Genomic DNA, 16,838 nt, shown 5'->3' with positions numbered 1-16,838 from the left:
ATAAGCCCACCTATACCACTCTCACAAACACCAATGAACTGAGAATAAATATCTATTTCGATGGTTTAAAAGTCGTAGTGGATTAATCTATCCACATCTTATTATTACTCCTTGTCTTGTATTCGCTCGATAACAAGACCAGGTCAGACTTAGGAATTTTCAACCTAAACCCAAAAACCAACTTTATGGATCTGAATAAGATTCCATGCGCAAGAGAAAACTTAAAGTAGACTTAAAAAACATATATATTTTTGGTAACTACCATTCCTTCCATTGCTAACTACGGGTAGGGTAGTACTGTTAGTTGGTTTCTTACCGAGAAACTATCTTATTTTCCATACAACTCAAAATATATATATAAATGTTAATTTATATATATATATATTGCATGATATTCCCTTGCAATATATTAATATTCTTATAATACATGACGACTGAGCCATGGCATTACGTTATTAACAATACAAGTATCTTAATTTTAGTTTCAATTGCTCTAACTAGTTAATTAAGGCCGATCAAAATGTTTTAATGTCTAAGACATCAGAAAATGTTGAGCCGGCCTTGCTGCCCTGCCTAACATATATGATTTTTTTTGTTGTTGTTATCTGTTATGTGAATAAAATAATTTTAGATGCCATTGTTACCAGAACATATATAAAATAATTTTAGATGATAATTAATGTAATGGTGACAAGTGTGAATAAATTAATGTGGTTTGTTGACTATTGTGCTCCGAACGAGGGGCTCCCACTATGCTAGCGACCTCGCGCAATAGCGAAGCGTATATAAATAATATGTGAAATAATTATGTAAAACATGACTAATTGCACTTGCTTTTTATTTTCATTATTCTTTATTTACTTTGTTTTCAGTCACATACTCGTAGTTATCACGCAACTAGTTTTGGACTTTTTTCTTTGTTCCATTTTTTTTTTTTTTTTTTGTGTTTCTGATTTTCTTTTGTGGTGACTTATAATTATGACTCTTCTAATCTTGACTTACTTTTTATTATATATTTCATTTATGCTTCCCTAATTCAATGCCCAATTTTGAGGACCAAATAAGTAGAGGTGGGGCTTGGTGGATTTTTGACAAACACATATTTATGATCGGGTTGATACTTTTTAACCAGTAACCCACTCAATTAAAAAAAAATTAAGTTGAACCCGACCCATGGTTTGGGCGAAACCTTTTTTTAAGATTTTTTTCTAAAAAAATTAATTTTTACTAATTATTTTCTCTATTTTTAGTTTGTATTTGTAACTAATATAAATTATATTTTAAAATATAGGGTCTTTTATAAGAAAATAATAATTTGAATTTAATTTTATATATGTAAAATTATTAATTAAATAAATATAAAATTTTAAAAAAAAATAGACAAATCCTTAATTGGGCAGATCAGGTTACACTGGGCGGATTGCAAAAAATTTCAACCTAGCGAATATAATAATTGGTCAGTTTGAAATGAAGATCAGTTTTTTTGTATTGCATTTTTTATTGATTTTTCGAATTGGTTTGGGTGGATTGCAAATTTTTTTAAACAGTTCTACAAATAAATTATGTAGTACCAAACACTTGTTTATTCCTTAACTATTATTTATCTCGATAATCTAGAAATCAATATTGATTAATAAATATAGAAAAATAATTAAATCATATAAAAAAAACCACACGTCCCAACGTCCCTAGGTTTTTCATCCCTGTGAAGCTCTCTCTCTCTCTCTCTAAAGTTCGTTTTCTACCCTTTAGAGCATGAAAGTTCCAACCCTTCTTCTATCTGTTTTTTATCTCCTAATTTGAAAATCTAAAAAGAGCTTCTTCCATCTTAAACTGTTTGATATGGTTTATTAGGTTGACTGCTTTTTTCTAGCTACTACTCAATCAAAATTCAAAACCATAAATATATATATACCAAACTATAGAACAGAAAGAATTGGTCTCGAGCTTTATTTGGTTTCAGAGCAACATCTTCGAGCCCCTCGATCGGTGGAGCACAAATTGGCCAAGCCTAAGCGTACCGGCTGAGAAAAATGGTAATCATTTAAATTCCACACATTATGAATATTATTCAGTTCCTGATATTGTTTGCTTTCTGTTCTAATTTCATAACCGATCAGTTATTAATCATAGTAGTAATCCAAATAGATTGGTAGCCAATCTTAATTGAATTTTAATAGGTCATTCTTTCTAAAAATCAATAATTAAGGATTATAGATTAGATTGGTAGTCGGTCGGGTTTAACCATGCTGAAATGCAAAGTTACACAAGTCATCAATATATAATAAATATTGATATGGGAAATTTATACTTAATTTCAATCAAAAATTACATTTTTAGGGACATACAAAGTTTTTTTTCTTTTCAATTTTACCATTTTGAGTAAGTTTTTATAGTTTTACCTGGTTTTCGTTTTTTGTGTTATTTTTTTAGTTGTTTAAGTTTATTTACAGTTGTTTTCATATTGTTTAAGTTTATGTATAGTTGTTATATTATTGTATTGATGTCTAATTGATATTTAGTTGCTTTGAGATATATTTTTGAATAATTTTTTAAAATATGTTCGTATGCAATAATAGGTTGACTTCTAGTTATTGTTCTTTTTCTAATGTTTTTTAATGTGTTATAATATGCAATAAGATGATATCTAATTGTTGTACAATTATTATTTTTTAATTGCTTTTTGACACCTTATTTTTTTAAATAATTTTTAAAAAAAAACTGTATTTTTTAAAATTTAAAGTAGTATTTATGAAAATAAAATTATGAACATAAATAAAATTGAAAAAAATATATATTTATGAAAAAAACTGCTATTAATATACACAGTTAAAGTCAACATATATATATCGATTTTATTTGATTATTTATTTAATCAATACCCAATATATATTTGTATCCTCTTTCAAAATATATATATATATATATATATTTGTATCTTTATAGCCGTATGTTAAAAGTTAGTCGGAACCTAAAAGGTACTGTATATATATTGTTTTACATATCCAAAGGTTTGATGGGGTTGTTAAGATGCTATTTATATGTTTAATGAAAAGCTATCTGAATTTATTTATATATTTTTTAAGAAAAGCAAACACTTAATAAAAGAAAAAAGATGCCCAAGAATCCAAACCAATGAGCATTTAATTTGAATATGTGTCACATTTCTGGTACATACACATGCACTGGATCGGATTTATGTTATAAAAGCTATTTTTAGTTGATTGTATAAAATTGTTAATTGTTAACTTTCGTTAATTAATATAAGCACGAGTGACAAGCACAAATATAATAATGTTAGCTTATACACAACACCACATTTTGAATTGATTTGGTTGGATAGGAAACAAATATGAACAACATTGCTGACACAATCTATTTGAATTTTCTTGTTGTGAATTGTGCAGTCTCGTCATGGACCGAACTTGAAGTGTACGCTTAATTAATGAAATATAAATAATATGTGAACCACCGGACCCATAATTTACTGAGAACAGAAAAAATGAGAGAATACATGGAGGGACTTTGGCCTAAATTCAAAGAAACTATATGGCAGCCAATTACAAAATCTACGGCTAAAACCTCTGCTCTCTTTACTTTTACGTTCTTCCTTTTCATTGGGGTCATTCTCTCCACGCGCTTCTTCAACACCACTGTAAGTTTTTTTTATATATGAATATGTATATGCTTTTATTACTTTAATAATTTATTATTAAACTTATTTTATTTTCATGTGAGTTTAATATTATTGAATAAATGAATTTTGAAGGCATATATTTACTATGTTAAGTATAAGCAACGTGCAAGGCACGTTTTTTAATTTTAAAATTGTAAATATTATTTATAATTTTAATAAAAAATAAATCACATTTTTTTTTCTTAAAAAATATATATAATCGAATGAATTATAGTTCTATCTAATCAGAACATTGACATAGATATATACTTATATAGTTACGTACATATATATAAATTACAATAATATTTAAAAAGAAATTAATAGTAGAAATAAAATAAGAATAAAAAAAGTACAATAATATACTTGCATCAACTATTTTTAGTTTCTAATGTATATCGCAATGTACTTTGGTGAATTTGATGAAAAAAAAGAGCTCAAATCACTTGATAAAAACAAACTATCACACAAATTTATAAGATAAAAAAAAATAATATGTATGTCTTTATTATTTTTATATAAATATGATTTAATTATTTAAATTATCATAAAATATCTTTAAAATATCTTATTTTAATTAATTAATTTTTGTTTAAGTTTAAGTTTTTTTTAGTTTTTGAATTTGACAGTGACAACAAGAGATTATATATTATATGTTTAATATAATATTAATACTATACGTGCATTTTAAATTTAAGTTTGCCCCTAATTGATAGTAGATTATATTATATTATATGTTTAATATAATATTATTCTAATACGTGAAGTTTAAGTTTAATTAAATTTTATTTAAATTATAAAACACATGATTATTATTTTTAAATAATTATCATTGTAAAATATCTCAAAAATATCTTATTTTAATTTGTTTAATTATTTATTTATTTAATTAATTTTATCTAAGTTTAAATTATGTTTACAATCTATATTTTAATATAAGAATATTTGGTTAAAGTTAACAAAAAAATTAAAAAAAAATAGTTAAAATCAAAAAATTTCGTTATCTATACACTTTATTTTATATAGAAGAAATATTATACAATTGTGACTAAGCGAGTGAATATCATCCTCTTTTTTTTTGTCTTTTTTTTATAATCTAATTTTGTCTATTTTAAACTTAGTTTATATTTACTAATTATGCAAATAACTGATATGATAAACTAATGAAAGGATATATATTATATAGTTTTTATTTAGGAAAATAATCCCTTGTCATCTTTCATTTTTGCTTTAATTTTATTTTCACCTTTTATTGACTTAAAATTCAGCAAACCTATTTTTTTTATAAAAAAAAACCTAATAGTTGTCCATCTGTCTTTCTTAAATACTATTTTTTTTATATTAACTATCATCATATTTATACATATGTTCATACTAGTATATATATATATATATATATATATGAGGAACAAAGAAAGTTACATATATAATAATTAGATATACTTTTGGGAAATTTTCTAGCGCACTCCAAAAATGGTACACTCATACACCTCATGATATTTTTGGCTTTGAAAGTATTTTTGGCGAATTTTATTTTTATAATAGTGTACATTGTAGTTATTTAGAACATCCAACAAATTTTTAGAAAATTCTGAATAATTTACAGTTGTCGAAAACTATGTTGAAAATAGCTTGTTGCAGTCGTGACTAATTTTTTTATGCGCATGGAAGGTAATATATTTGAACCTTATCTTCGACACTGCAAATTATTTAAAACATTTTAAAAATTTATAAGATGCCATAAAAAAGAAATTCGCTGAAAATACTTGTTAATACTAGGAGAGTACACATGAAAATTCGCCTAAAATATATATGCATGCTTTATATTTTTATATGGCAAAAGTGTTTGTATTCAAAGGCAAGAGAAAACTAATTCTTTCTTATTTATGATTTGACCATATACAATTAATTATAACAAATAATATTTTCAGTTTATCTTTCTAAATAACTATATTGAAACTGTGAGCCTAACTCCAAAGAAAATAATGTTGAGTTGGTACTATCTAGACCTGGGAATCGTGTACCGTGTATTGATAACTTTGGTTGACTATTCTTTGGTATATATTTGTATGTATTATTATTTATATTTATAATAATAATTAGTACATATTTTATTTATTTTTTATTCGGCACATTTAATATTTCTCTGCAACTGAATCTCTGTAACGTTTATATTCAAAGTCATATGATAGCAAGTTGATTGATTATGAAGAGAAAATTAATTCTTCCTTATCTTTTTTATTTGACAATAACAAATAGAATCATGTTTTATTAGCTAGATAATGTTGACTAAGTACTATCAAAAACGTATCAGTTGTAGCGATAACTTTGGTTGACTTTTCTTTAATAATAAGGTATTTTCGTAACAGAATATTCTAAGCAACATATCATTCCACAACTCTCGAAAGTATCCCAAACTTCCTGTGAACTGCACTGCTTTCGGCCTCACAAGAACTTGCCCTTCAAATTACTCCACTGCCTACAATCCCAAATTAGATCGAGACCGTTCATTGTCTCCCACGTGTCCTGAATACTTCCGCTGGATCTATGAAGACTTGAAGCCATGGGCTTACACAGGTATCTCTAGGGAAATGGTAGAACAGGCCGAAAAAATGGGCCTGGCCAACTTTAGACTGGTAATAGTGAATGGGAAGGCTTACGTGGAGACCTATAGACATTCATTCCAATCTAGAGATGTTTTTACTCTGTGGGGGATCCTACAGTTGTTACGGAGATACCCAGGTAGAGTCCCTGATTTGGACCTCATGTTCAATTGTGGCGACCCACCAGTCGTTTTATCAAGTTCTTTTAGTGGGCCCAAAGCCAAGTCACCACCTCCAGTCTTCAATTACTGTAAAGATGACACAACACTTGATATTGTGTTTCCCGATTGGTCGTTTTGGGGTTGGTATGATATCTACACTCATTAATTATTATTATTACTTTTTTGGTTAAAAATATAAAAGTTCACTATTAAGTATGTTTGTTAGGCCTGAGATAAACATAAAGCCATGGGTGCCCTTGTTGGAGGACTTAAAAGAAGGCAACAAGAGGAAAAAATGGGTGAAAAGAGAACCTTATGCTTATTGGAAAGGGAATCCATGGGTTTCTCCCAATAGACAAGACCTTTTCAAATGTAAGGTTTCGGGCAAAAAAGATTGGAAAGCTCGACTTTATGCCCAGGTAATCACCATTTATGTATATGATCTCTCCTTATCTGTTATTCGTTTTTAATAATTAATTTAAGTATTATATTAAAATGAGTTTCTTTATAAGACTTGACATTATTGAGAAAATTAATTCCAGCCCATTATGATTTAAATTGTCCATTCTTTCTTCTTTTAGAAAAGTTAAATGGTTCATTCTTGTTGGCATTTAGGACTGGAATCGAGCGTCAAAGAACGGGTATAAGCAATCAAATATGGCGCATCAATGCACTAATAGGTAATTTCATACAATTTTCATTCTTTCCAAGCGCTTATATATGTATATATATACACACATTATGGCAAGCAACTTCCACTTCATGATTGCTTAATTTTATTAAGTTTTTATGACATATAAATTTTAAATAAATAAATAATATTATACATAAAAGAATGACAACAATACATTAAAAAAAATTAACTAAAATATTGTATTTAATAATAATAATAATAATAATAATAACCTTTTAGATAAAAAACTAACGTATTTAAGGTACAAAATATATATGAAATTATTCAAATCATACATCAATAGTTGGAGAAGAAACTTGTTTATTCTTGATAAATTAGAAATATTATTCTAATTTCTTATGTAGTTACATAGTCATATTATTTATACAGGCGACACTTACATATAATATATTTATAATGTTTATTATTATTTAATATGAATATATAAATATTTATCTAGGTTAAATTAAGTAATAAAAAAATAATATGTATTTTTTTTAAATATAAATGATAACAATTAAGATGGTGTATTATATATTAGGATTATATAGTATTATTATAATATTTTATAACATTTTAATTTATATTAATATAATTGTTAAATATTTAGTTTTGTAACATTTAAATTTATATTAATATAATTATTAAATATCTAGTTTTAAATTAAATATTATTATAATAATGATATTTTATAATATTTGAATTTATATTAATATAATTAATAAATATTAATTTTTAATTAGTTTTAAAAGTATATATATTTCGTTAAAGTTAACAAAAAATTGTTAAAACAAAAAAAAAACGGTTAAATACATATATTTTTTTTATATATACTAGCTATATCCAATGTGCAATGCACATTTGCTTAGTTTTATTTTAAAAACTAGAAAACATAACCGCACTTCGCGCAGTCTTTTGTAATTATTACAAAATATACATATTTTAAAATACTTTTAGGAGATTGCTACGATATGGATTTTTTTTCACCCTACTCTTACAACATGCTCTTTATATGGACACGTGAGGGCGTATTGACCACAATTTTTTGTATAATAGTGTCCATTGTATATCAAACCTCTTGCAAGTTTTTGAAAAATTCTGAATAATTAAAATACCGAAAACAAAGTTCAAAAAATTTGTTGTACATGTGCTTTTATTTTTTATTATTATTATCATTATTATACGCTTTACGTAATTTTTTTTATAAACAATCTAAATTATGTATATGGAGATTTATGTTTTGTGTAAGACTTATTTTGGACGATTACCCGTTTGAACCCTTTAGTTTTAAAAATTAACTTTTAGAACTCGTGTTTTGTCAAAATGTTAAATATAGGATTGGATATATCGATTATTTGAACATTGTATTTTGGCCGATTACTCATTTTGACCCTTTATTTTTATAATTTAACATTTGGACCATATATTTATTTAAAAGGTTAAAAATTATTTATAAAAATTAAATTATATATAATTTATGTTTTTTGTAAGGGTTCATATCATTTTGAACCTTGTATTTTAGCCGATTACCCGTTAGGACTTTTATTTTTAAAAATTAACTTGTGGACCTCAAGTTTTGTCAAAATGTTAAAAATAGGAATAGATAGATCTGTTATCTGAACACAATATTTTGGCCGATTACTCATTTTAACTCTTTATTTTTAAAAACTAACCTTTGGACTATGTATTTATTCAAAGTGTTAAAAAATCTTTATAGAAAGTAAATTATATAAATATATAGAATTTATGTTTTACTTAAGGGTTATTTTAGCCGATTACCCGTTTGGACCTTTTATTTTTTTTAAATTAACTCCTGGACCTTGTGTTTACTCATTTAGATAATTTATTGTTAAAAATTGACATTTGGATCTCGTATTTTGTCAACAAGTTATAAATAAAAATAGATAGATTATTTATTTATTTATTATTATGTATAGATTACTCATAATATATAGATATAGATTAACATAATAGAGTGTCTATGTTTTTTCCAAACTAACTATATATCACCACACCATATGATTTTTTATATACCGCTTCAAAAATTTTATTTTATTAGTATATTATGTAGTATATATTTGTAGTTTTTTTATTATTTTATTTTTTGGTAGTTTATTAAGTATTTAATTCAAAAATATCTAAAAAAAACGTTTAATGTAGTTTTTGTTTTATTTTATTTTTTGTATTAAAAAAATAAAGTTTAAATAATTAATAATAAAAATGAATAAAAAAATTAGATTTAAGGAGAAAATAGAAAAAGTAATTTGGAGTAATTTTAGAGTGTCACATCATCTCTTTGAAGCTCTCATTTATATAGATATTAAAAAAAAATATCTTAATTAAATATTTAAAAAAATAAAGTTTAAATAATTAATAATAAAAATGAATAAAAAAATTAGATTAAAGGAAAAAATAGAAAAAATAGTTATTAATAATAAAAATGAATAAAAAAAATTAGATTAAAGGAGAAAATAGAAAAAATAGTTTGGAGTAATTTTGGCCGATTACCCATTTTGACCCCTTATTTTTATAATTTAACATTTGGACCATATATTTATTCAAAAGGTTAAAAATTATTTATAAAAATTAAATTATATATAATTTATGTTTTCTGTAAGGGTTCACATCATTTTGAACCTTATATTTTAGCCGATTACCCGTTAGGACTTTTATTTTTAAAAATTAACTCGTGGACCTCAAGTTTTGTCAAAATGTTAAAAATAGGAATAGATAGATCGGTTATCTGAACACAATACTTTGGCCGATTACTCGTTTTAACTCTTTATTTTTAAAAATTAACCTTTGGACTATGTATTTATTCAAAGTGTTAAAAATTCTTTATAGAAAGTAAATTATATAAATATATATAATTTATGTTTTACTTAAGGGTTCACACCATTTTGAACTTTGTATTTTAGCCGATTACCCGTTTGGACCCTTTATTTTTTTAAAATTAACTCGTGGACCTTGTGTTTACTCGTTTAGATAATTTATTGTTAAAAATTGACATTTGGATCTCGTATTTTGTCAACAGGTTATAAATAAAAATAGATAGATTATTTATTTATTTATTATTATATATAGATTACTCATAATATATAGATATAGATATAGATTAACATAATAGAGTGTCTATGTTTTTTCCAAACTAACTATATATCATTACACCATATGATTTTTTATATACCGCTTCAAAATTTTTATTTTATTAGTATATTATGTAGTATATATTTGTAGTTTTTTTATTATTTTATTTTTTGTTAGTTTATTAGGTATTTAATTCAAAAAATATTTAAAAAAAACGTTTAATGTAGTTTTTGTATTAAAAAAATAAAGTTTAAATAATTAATAATAAAAATGAATAAAAAAATTAGATTTAAGGAGAAAATAGAAAAAATAATTTGGAGTAAGTTTAGAGTGTCACATAATCTCCTTGAAGCTCTCCTTTATATAGATATTAAAAAAATATCTTAATTAAATATTTAAAAAAATAAAGTTTAAATAATTAATAATAAAAATGAATAAAAAAATTAGATTAAAGGAAAAAATAGTTATTAATAATAAAAATGAATAAAAAAATTAGATTAAAGGAGAAAATAGAAAATATAGTTTGGAGTAATTTTAGAGTGCCACATAATCTCCTTGAAGCTCTCATTTATATATATATATATAGATATATAGATATATATAGATTAGGTATTTAATTCAAAAAATATCTTATTTAAATATCTAAAAAAATAAAGTTTAAATAATTATTAAAAAAAATAAATAAATAAATTAGATTAAAGGAGAATATAGAAAAAAATAGTTTGGAGTAATTTTAGAATGACACATCATCTCCTTATTAATAAAAATGAATAAAAAAATTAGATTTAAGGAGAAAATAGAAAAAATAGTTTGGAGTAATTTTAGAGTGCCACATCATCTCTTTGAAGCTCTCCTTTATATATATATATATATAAATTTATTGAATATATTTATTAAGTTTCTATGATTGTCATATAAAATTTTAAATAAATAAACAATATTATATATATAAAAAAATAATGTTAACATATTAAAAGAAAAATTAAACTTAAACATTGTTTATGGATTTTTTAAATATATATATATATATATATGACAACATTTTAGATCATAAACTACACTATTTAATATGTACAATATTCATGATATTATTCAAATCACATTTTTATAATTGGAGAATAAATTTTTTTATTCTTGATAAAAGAAAAATGTTATGCTAATTTTTTATATAGTTACATGTTTTCTTTATAAATATAAATATATTTTTTTTTAATAAAAATTAAGATTATATATTATATAATATTATAGTAATGATATTTTATAATATTTAAATTTATATTAATATAATTATCAAATATCTAGTTTTATATTAAATATTATTATAATATAAATATTTTCTAATATTTGAATTTATATTAATATAATTAATAAATATGATTTTTAATAACTTTTAAAAATATATTTCATTAAATATTTGTAATATTCTGGTTAACAAACAATAATTCATAAAACCAAAAAAATTTGGTTATCAATACACTTTTTATATAAAAGAGATATGAATCTATATATAGTTTTTTGAACTTTCACAATACCATTCTTTTTAATAATTGAAATATACTTTTAGCTCACAGGTTAATAATATAAAGTACACGTGTACATTTATTAGTGGCCCGTATTCTTATTAGTATGAAGCTCATCGTTGCATATATTTTAAATTCAGCAGGTTTAAAATTTACATTGAAGGAGCTGCTTGGTCCGTTAGTCATAAATATATTCTTTCGTGTGATTCCATGACTTTACGAGTAAAGCCACGATACTATGATTTCTTCGCTCGAGGTTTGATACCAAGGCACCATTATTGGCCCATAAGAAATGATGATAAGTGCAGATCCATAAAATCTGCTGTTGAGTGGGGCAACTCTCACGAAAAAGAGGTAACTTTAGAACACCTTATTTTCTTATAAATACAGTAACGAAACCAGCAATGAAACATAAAACATAAAACATAAATGGTGTTATTTTATTGAAAAATAACATAAAGTAGATGAGATCCCAATTTTACAATAAAAAGATGTCTTTAAAACCAAAATACAACAACATTTATTTAAAGAGATGAAAATGCTAATAAAAAAACAAAAACATAACTCTTAGATCTTCCAGCAGCTATACGACTCTCATGGATACACCATCAACTATCTAGGTCCAACTCGCTATCGACTATCTATATCTTTAATTACCTTGATGTGCACAATTTAACTATCAGGAGTGAGCTCCTAAGGCCAGTAAAGAAAATGCATTCATAACAAGCATAAAACATTATTCATGCATATCACAAAAAGTTCTTAATTCCATAAAACTATATATTGCTATAATAACACCGTTTTATAAAGAAACAATATCTAAATTCATAATTATAAACTTAATATTACTCATAATCACAATAGCTATAATAACGAATCAATCAAGTATAGATAAAGTGCTTATAAAGGTTTTGGGCATCAGAGCCCTCTGGACATCACTTAGGTTGTCATACAGTTTTAGACATCACTTAGGTCCCTCATATAATCTTGGACATCATTTAGATCCAACCACATTTATCTTCTTGTACCTAAAACGTTAGGGTCATAACATTTACTTTAGATCATAATCTAGTTCTATCTAATTTTTCTTATCTTGAGTGTGGAAAAAGATAGTAGAGAGATTGCTTGTAAATATTAGTGGGCCGCGCCCAACACCTCATTCATAAAAATTAAGGACTAAATTATATTCTATAATAGTAACTAAATTCCAAAATCTAAAACCTCATAGAAGTCATACCTTCACCATAGAAACAAAGATATCACAATCCTAATATCTCGAGCCTCTAAGAACAACGACTATCTTCAAAACAACTCGAGTTTGATCCTTACTATGCTTATGGTATTTCAGCTATATAAATGGTTCTTTGGGCTTGGTATGTTTTAGCTAAGTGGAGGATTTTAAAATGGTGATGGTGTTGCGACTAGGTTTCAACTTATAAGAAAATAGAAGAAGAAGAGTTTGAACACTACTAGTGCTCTTTGGAGATTTTGGCTATATGGGGATTTGTGAGCAAAATGGAAGAACTTTGAGAGAGCACAATATTGCTTAGCAAATTTCGAAAATTGGAGAGTTTGAAAGCTTTGAGTGTGTGAAAAATGAAGAGGTATAAGACTCTATTTATAGGCTCTAGGTCTCAACTCTCTGCCTTAATCTTCTCTACTATCCTTCAACAAGTTTTTAAAATTTGAAATTCTCATTTCCTTGGTGATTTCGGCCAGCCCCTCTTCTACCCTAGTCAAGTGCTACAATCTCTAATTTGATGCCACTTACACTCTTATGCAACAAAAATGTAGTCAAAGTCTCCATTGGCTCCTTCTTAGTCAGCCATGCACAAACCTATGCATTTTCAAATTCAAATTGTTTCAACAAGCTTCAACTATCACCTATCTTCTCTACTTAGCTTTCGACTCCCACAAGCTTAATCTTTTAGTCTCCCCTTAACAAGCTTACATTGACACATAGTCACTTAATTTATTAAACTAGTCCCCACACCACCTATGCTTGGTCTCCAACCAATTAAAACTTGATTCCCCAGTGCAAGTTTTTAACGCCACCTATTTAATCATTTTTTAAAAATTCAACTAGCTAAACCATAGAGAATTTCGGCCATACTTAGTAACTCAAATAGTTGGGACTTAAATTAATGTCACATATACACAACATCTATCACCATATAACATGTGTACATATTGTTATAAATTCTTTTTTTTTTTTTGAAGAAAACTATATATTAATATAATCATATGCTTCTAAGTTCCATAAATAAAAACTCTATTAATACTAACCATAATTATTATAATTATTTACTAAGTCATAAAATCATAATTTATAATAAAAAAAATTCTAAAGTAATATTTCTAATTCCACTACTCAAGTACAAACTATAACATAAAAAAAAACCTAAAGTCATAATTAATGAGCTTATAAGAAAGATAATAACTTGGTTATTACAAACTTCCTTTACAACCTCAAACTCATTCTCTTGTGCTCTTTTGGTAATTGCATACACAGTTGAAACTAAAGAAGTTGAAAACTGTGGAAAATGATAAATTTGATATCACTTTCTAGATTTAGATTGTTTTTCTTACTTTAGTTTGTTTTGGTATTGGATGTTATTGTTAGGCACAAGAAATTGGAAAAAGAGGAAGTAAATTCATTCAAGAGGAGTTGAAAATGGATTATGTGTATGACTTCATGCTTCATATTCTAAACGAGTATGCCAAGCTCTTACAATATAAGCCTACTATACCTCCAAAAGCTACTGAACTCTGTTTTGAGTCTATGGCTTGCCCGGCAAATGGGTTAGCAAAGGAATTTATGACCGAATCAATGGTGGAGAGTCCTGCAAACACTGGGCCATGTACCATACTTCCTCCTTATAGTCCCTCGTCTCTATATTCACTTCTTGAAAGAAAGACTAACACAACTAAAGAAGTAGAGTTACTAGAGAAGAAGTACTGGCAGAGTCAAAATAAACAGAAACCATAGAATATTATTGTTATTGTTATTAGTTTTGGCATAAAACTTTTGTTGATGTATACATATAATGAAATTAAACATTTTGTTTATGTGCGATTCCATTTTTTATTATATTATTTTTAATAGGTTAACTAGTAGCGTAAGTCCTTGTTCTTTTACAAGTGTAGCATTTAAGTCACTTATTTTTTTTTTGCAAAAGTCCCTAACATTACATGATTGGTGCACATTTTCCACACATTGTTATCTGTCTTTTAAACTAGGAACTAAATATGAATGGTATGGACTATTGCCGCCAAAAAAGAAAAGATCGGAGACTTAAATGCTTCAATTTTGAAAGAACGGAGACTTTAGCTGCCAATTTTCCTATAATTTTTTTTCAAGAAGATCGCATTCTTTATAATTAACATATAAAGAAAATTATTTCTTATTCTAAACAAATTGTGATTCTACCACTGTATAATCTCATATTAATTTTTTTAATTACAAAATTAAGACAAAATATTTTTTTACATTACATCATATATTAGTTTTTCTATTTTTTTCTTTACATCATTTAAATATTATATCATTAAATATTTTTATTATTTAAAATAATAGAAAAAAAACAAATAAAAAAATTAGAGAGAAAGAGAAAAAATTGAATAAATATATATTTTTAAATTTTTAAAAGAGCTTTAAAAAATCTATAAATGTAGATAAAGAAATAATTAAATGATTTATATTAATAAATTTCCTTCTCTACAATTATAGATCTTTGTAGCTCCTTTAAACATTTTTTTATAAAAATATTATTCAATTCTTTTTCTTTCTCTCCCCAAATTTATTAGTTTTATTTTGTATTTATTCTTTTTTATTATTTTAATTAATAAAAATGTTTAAATATATAGTATTTAAATGATGTAAAGAAAAAAAAATAGAGAAACCGATATATGGTGTAATGTAAAAAAAATATTTTGTCTTAATTTTGTAATTAAAAAAATCAATATGAGATTATACTATGGTGGAACCACAACTTGTCTAGAATTGTCAATAGACCCTTAAAAAATCTAATAAATAAATTTTTTATAAGGTAATTATAGAGTATTTGATCTTTTTGAAAAAAAATAGAGTAGTTGGCGGTTAAAGTCCAAATTCTTTCAAGATTGAAGCATTTAAATTCCTGATATTTTCTTTTTTGTTGGCAATAATCTCTAATTTTCATGTTTAGGCCCAATTTCAACAGACGGATAACGGTTTGAGGAAAATGTACACCAATTATATAACGTTAGCTACTTGTAAAAGAATAGAAATTTTAGCCACTTATTACCATTTTTAATATACTCTAGGATTCTCTACTTTTCCCGAATAAACATCACAACTTTATTTTATGAAATATTTGTTAAAATAATGGGTAAGAAATAGACAATACTTGTGCAACATAAAATCTTGCGGATTGCTAATGAAAGTGTCCAACTAGCATGTTTCTATTATCCCATGAAATCAACTAGCATGTACCTAATAGACAGTCATGAACTCGGAACCTTTATTTTCTTGTCAGCCTAAAACAAAAATTATATGTATTAACTGATATTAATAAATAAAAAATTATAAATGGCAACTTCAAATGAAAATTATAGTTATTTTTTAAAATAAATTATATATTTTGTGGGGGCTTAATTGTCAAAAAAAAATTATAGGGATTTTTTTGTTAATAATTGGTAAATGATTCATTGTTGACGCGGTTTTTCAGCAATACTAAATTTAGAAATCTGACAATAGAGATATTAGACTCTTTGTAAACCAAATGTGTAATAAGTAGCAAATAACAAGAATGCAAAATGCTCACAAGATTTTACGTGGTTAAAATCCACATAGTCCACGAGTCACTCTTATTGATCTATTTAGGACTCTAAAGAAATTGTTTATAACAATTTCAGCAGAGTTTTTGCATACAAAAAGTTCATCCCTTTAACTGTCTATTCCCCTGGTATTTATAGAAGATTCACATGGATAGTTTTGGGTAACCGTACATTAATATGGTAATTGACAAATTTGGGTTACTTCCCATTTACATAAGTACATGATTGCCTATTGAATGTACACACGTTATCTCAGGTGATAAATGCATAATAAAATATGGGCCTTTATGGGGCGTATAA

At 25.3% G+C, this 16,838-nt stretch overlaps 1 protein-coding gene across 2 annotated transcripts; it reads left to right on the top strand.

The window, feature by feature from the left end:
- Positions 1-1,692: 1,692 nt before the first annotated feature.
- Positions 1,693-14,789, top strand: LOC133834728 (uncharacterized). 2 transcript variants are annotated; one of them, XM_062264434.1, is made up of 7 exons: positions 1,693-2,036; positions 3,408-3,655; positions 6,046-6,584; positions 6,667-6,859; positions 7,056-7,120; positions 11,861-12,074; positions 14,344-14,789. In XM_062264434.1, the coding sequence occupies exons 2-7, from the start codon at positions 3,503-3,505 to the stop codon at positions 14,707-14,709; spliced, it is 1,530 nt and encodes a 509-aa protein (XP_062120418.1). In that variant the 5' UTR covers positions 1,693-2,036; positions 3,408-3,502; the 3' UTR covers positions 14,710-14,789. The 2 variants fall into 2 exon arrangements, with proteins under 2 accessions (XP_062120418.1, XP_062120419.1); XM_062264435.1 differs by having other exon boundaries at positions 1,694-2,036; positions 11,864-12,074.
- Positions 14,790-16,838: the final 2,049 nt, after the last annotated feature.

Source organism: Humulus lupulus, chromosome 5 (genome assembly GCF_963169125.1).
Source record: "Humulus lupulus chromosome 5, drHumLupu1.1, whole genome shotgun sequence".
NCBI classification, from domain to species: Eukaryota; Viridiplantae; Streptophyta; class Magnoliopsida; order Rosales; family Cannabaceae; genus Humulus; species Humulus lupulus.
This window is presented reverse-complemented; position numbering and strand designations above follow the sequence as displayed.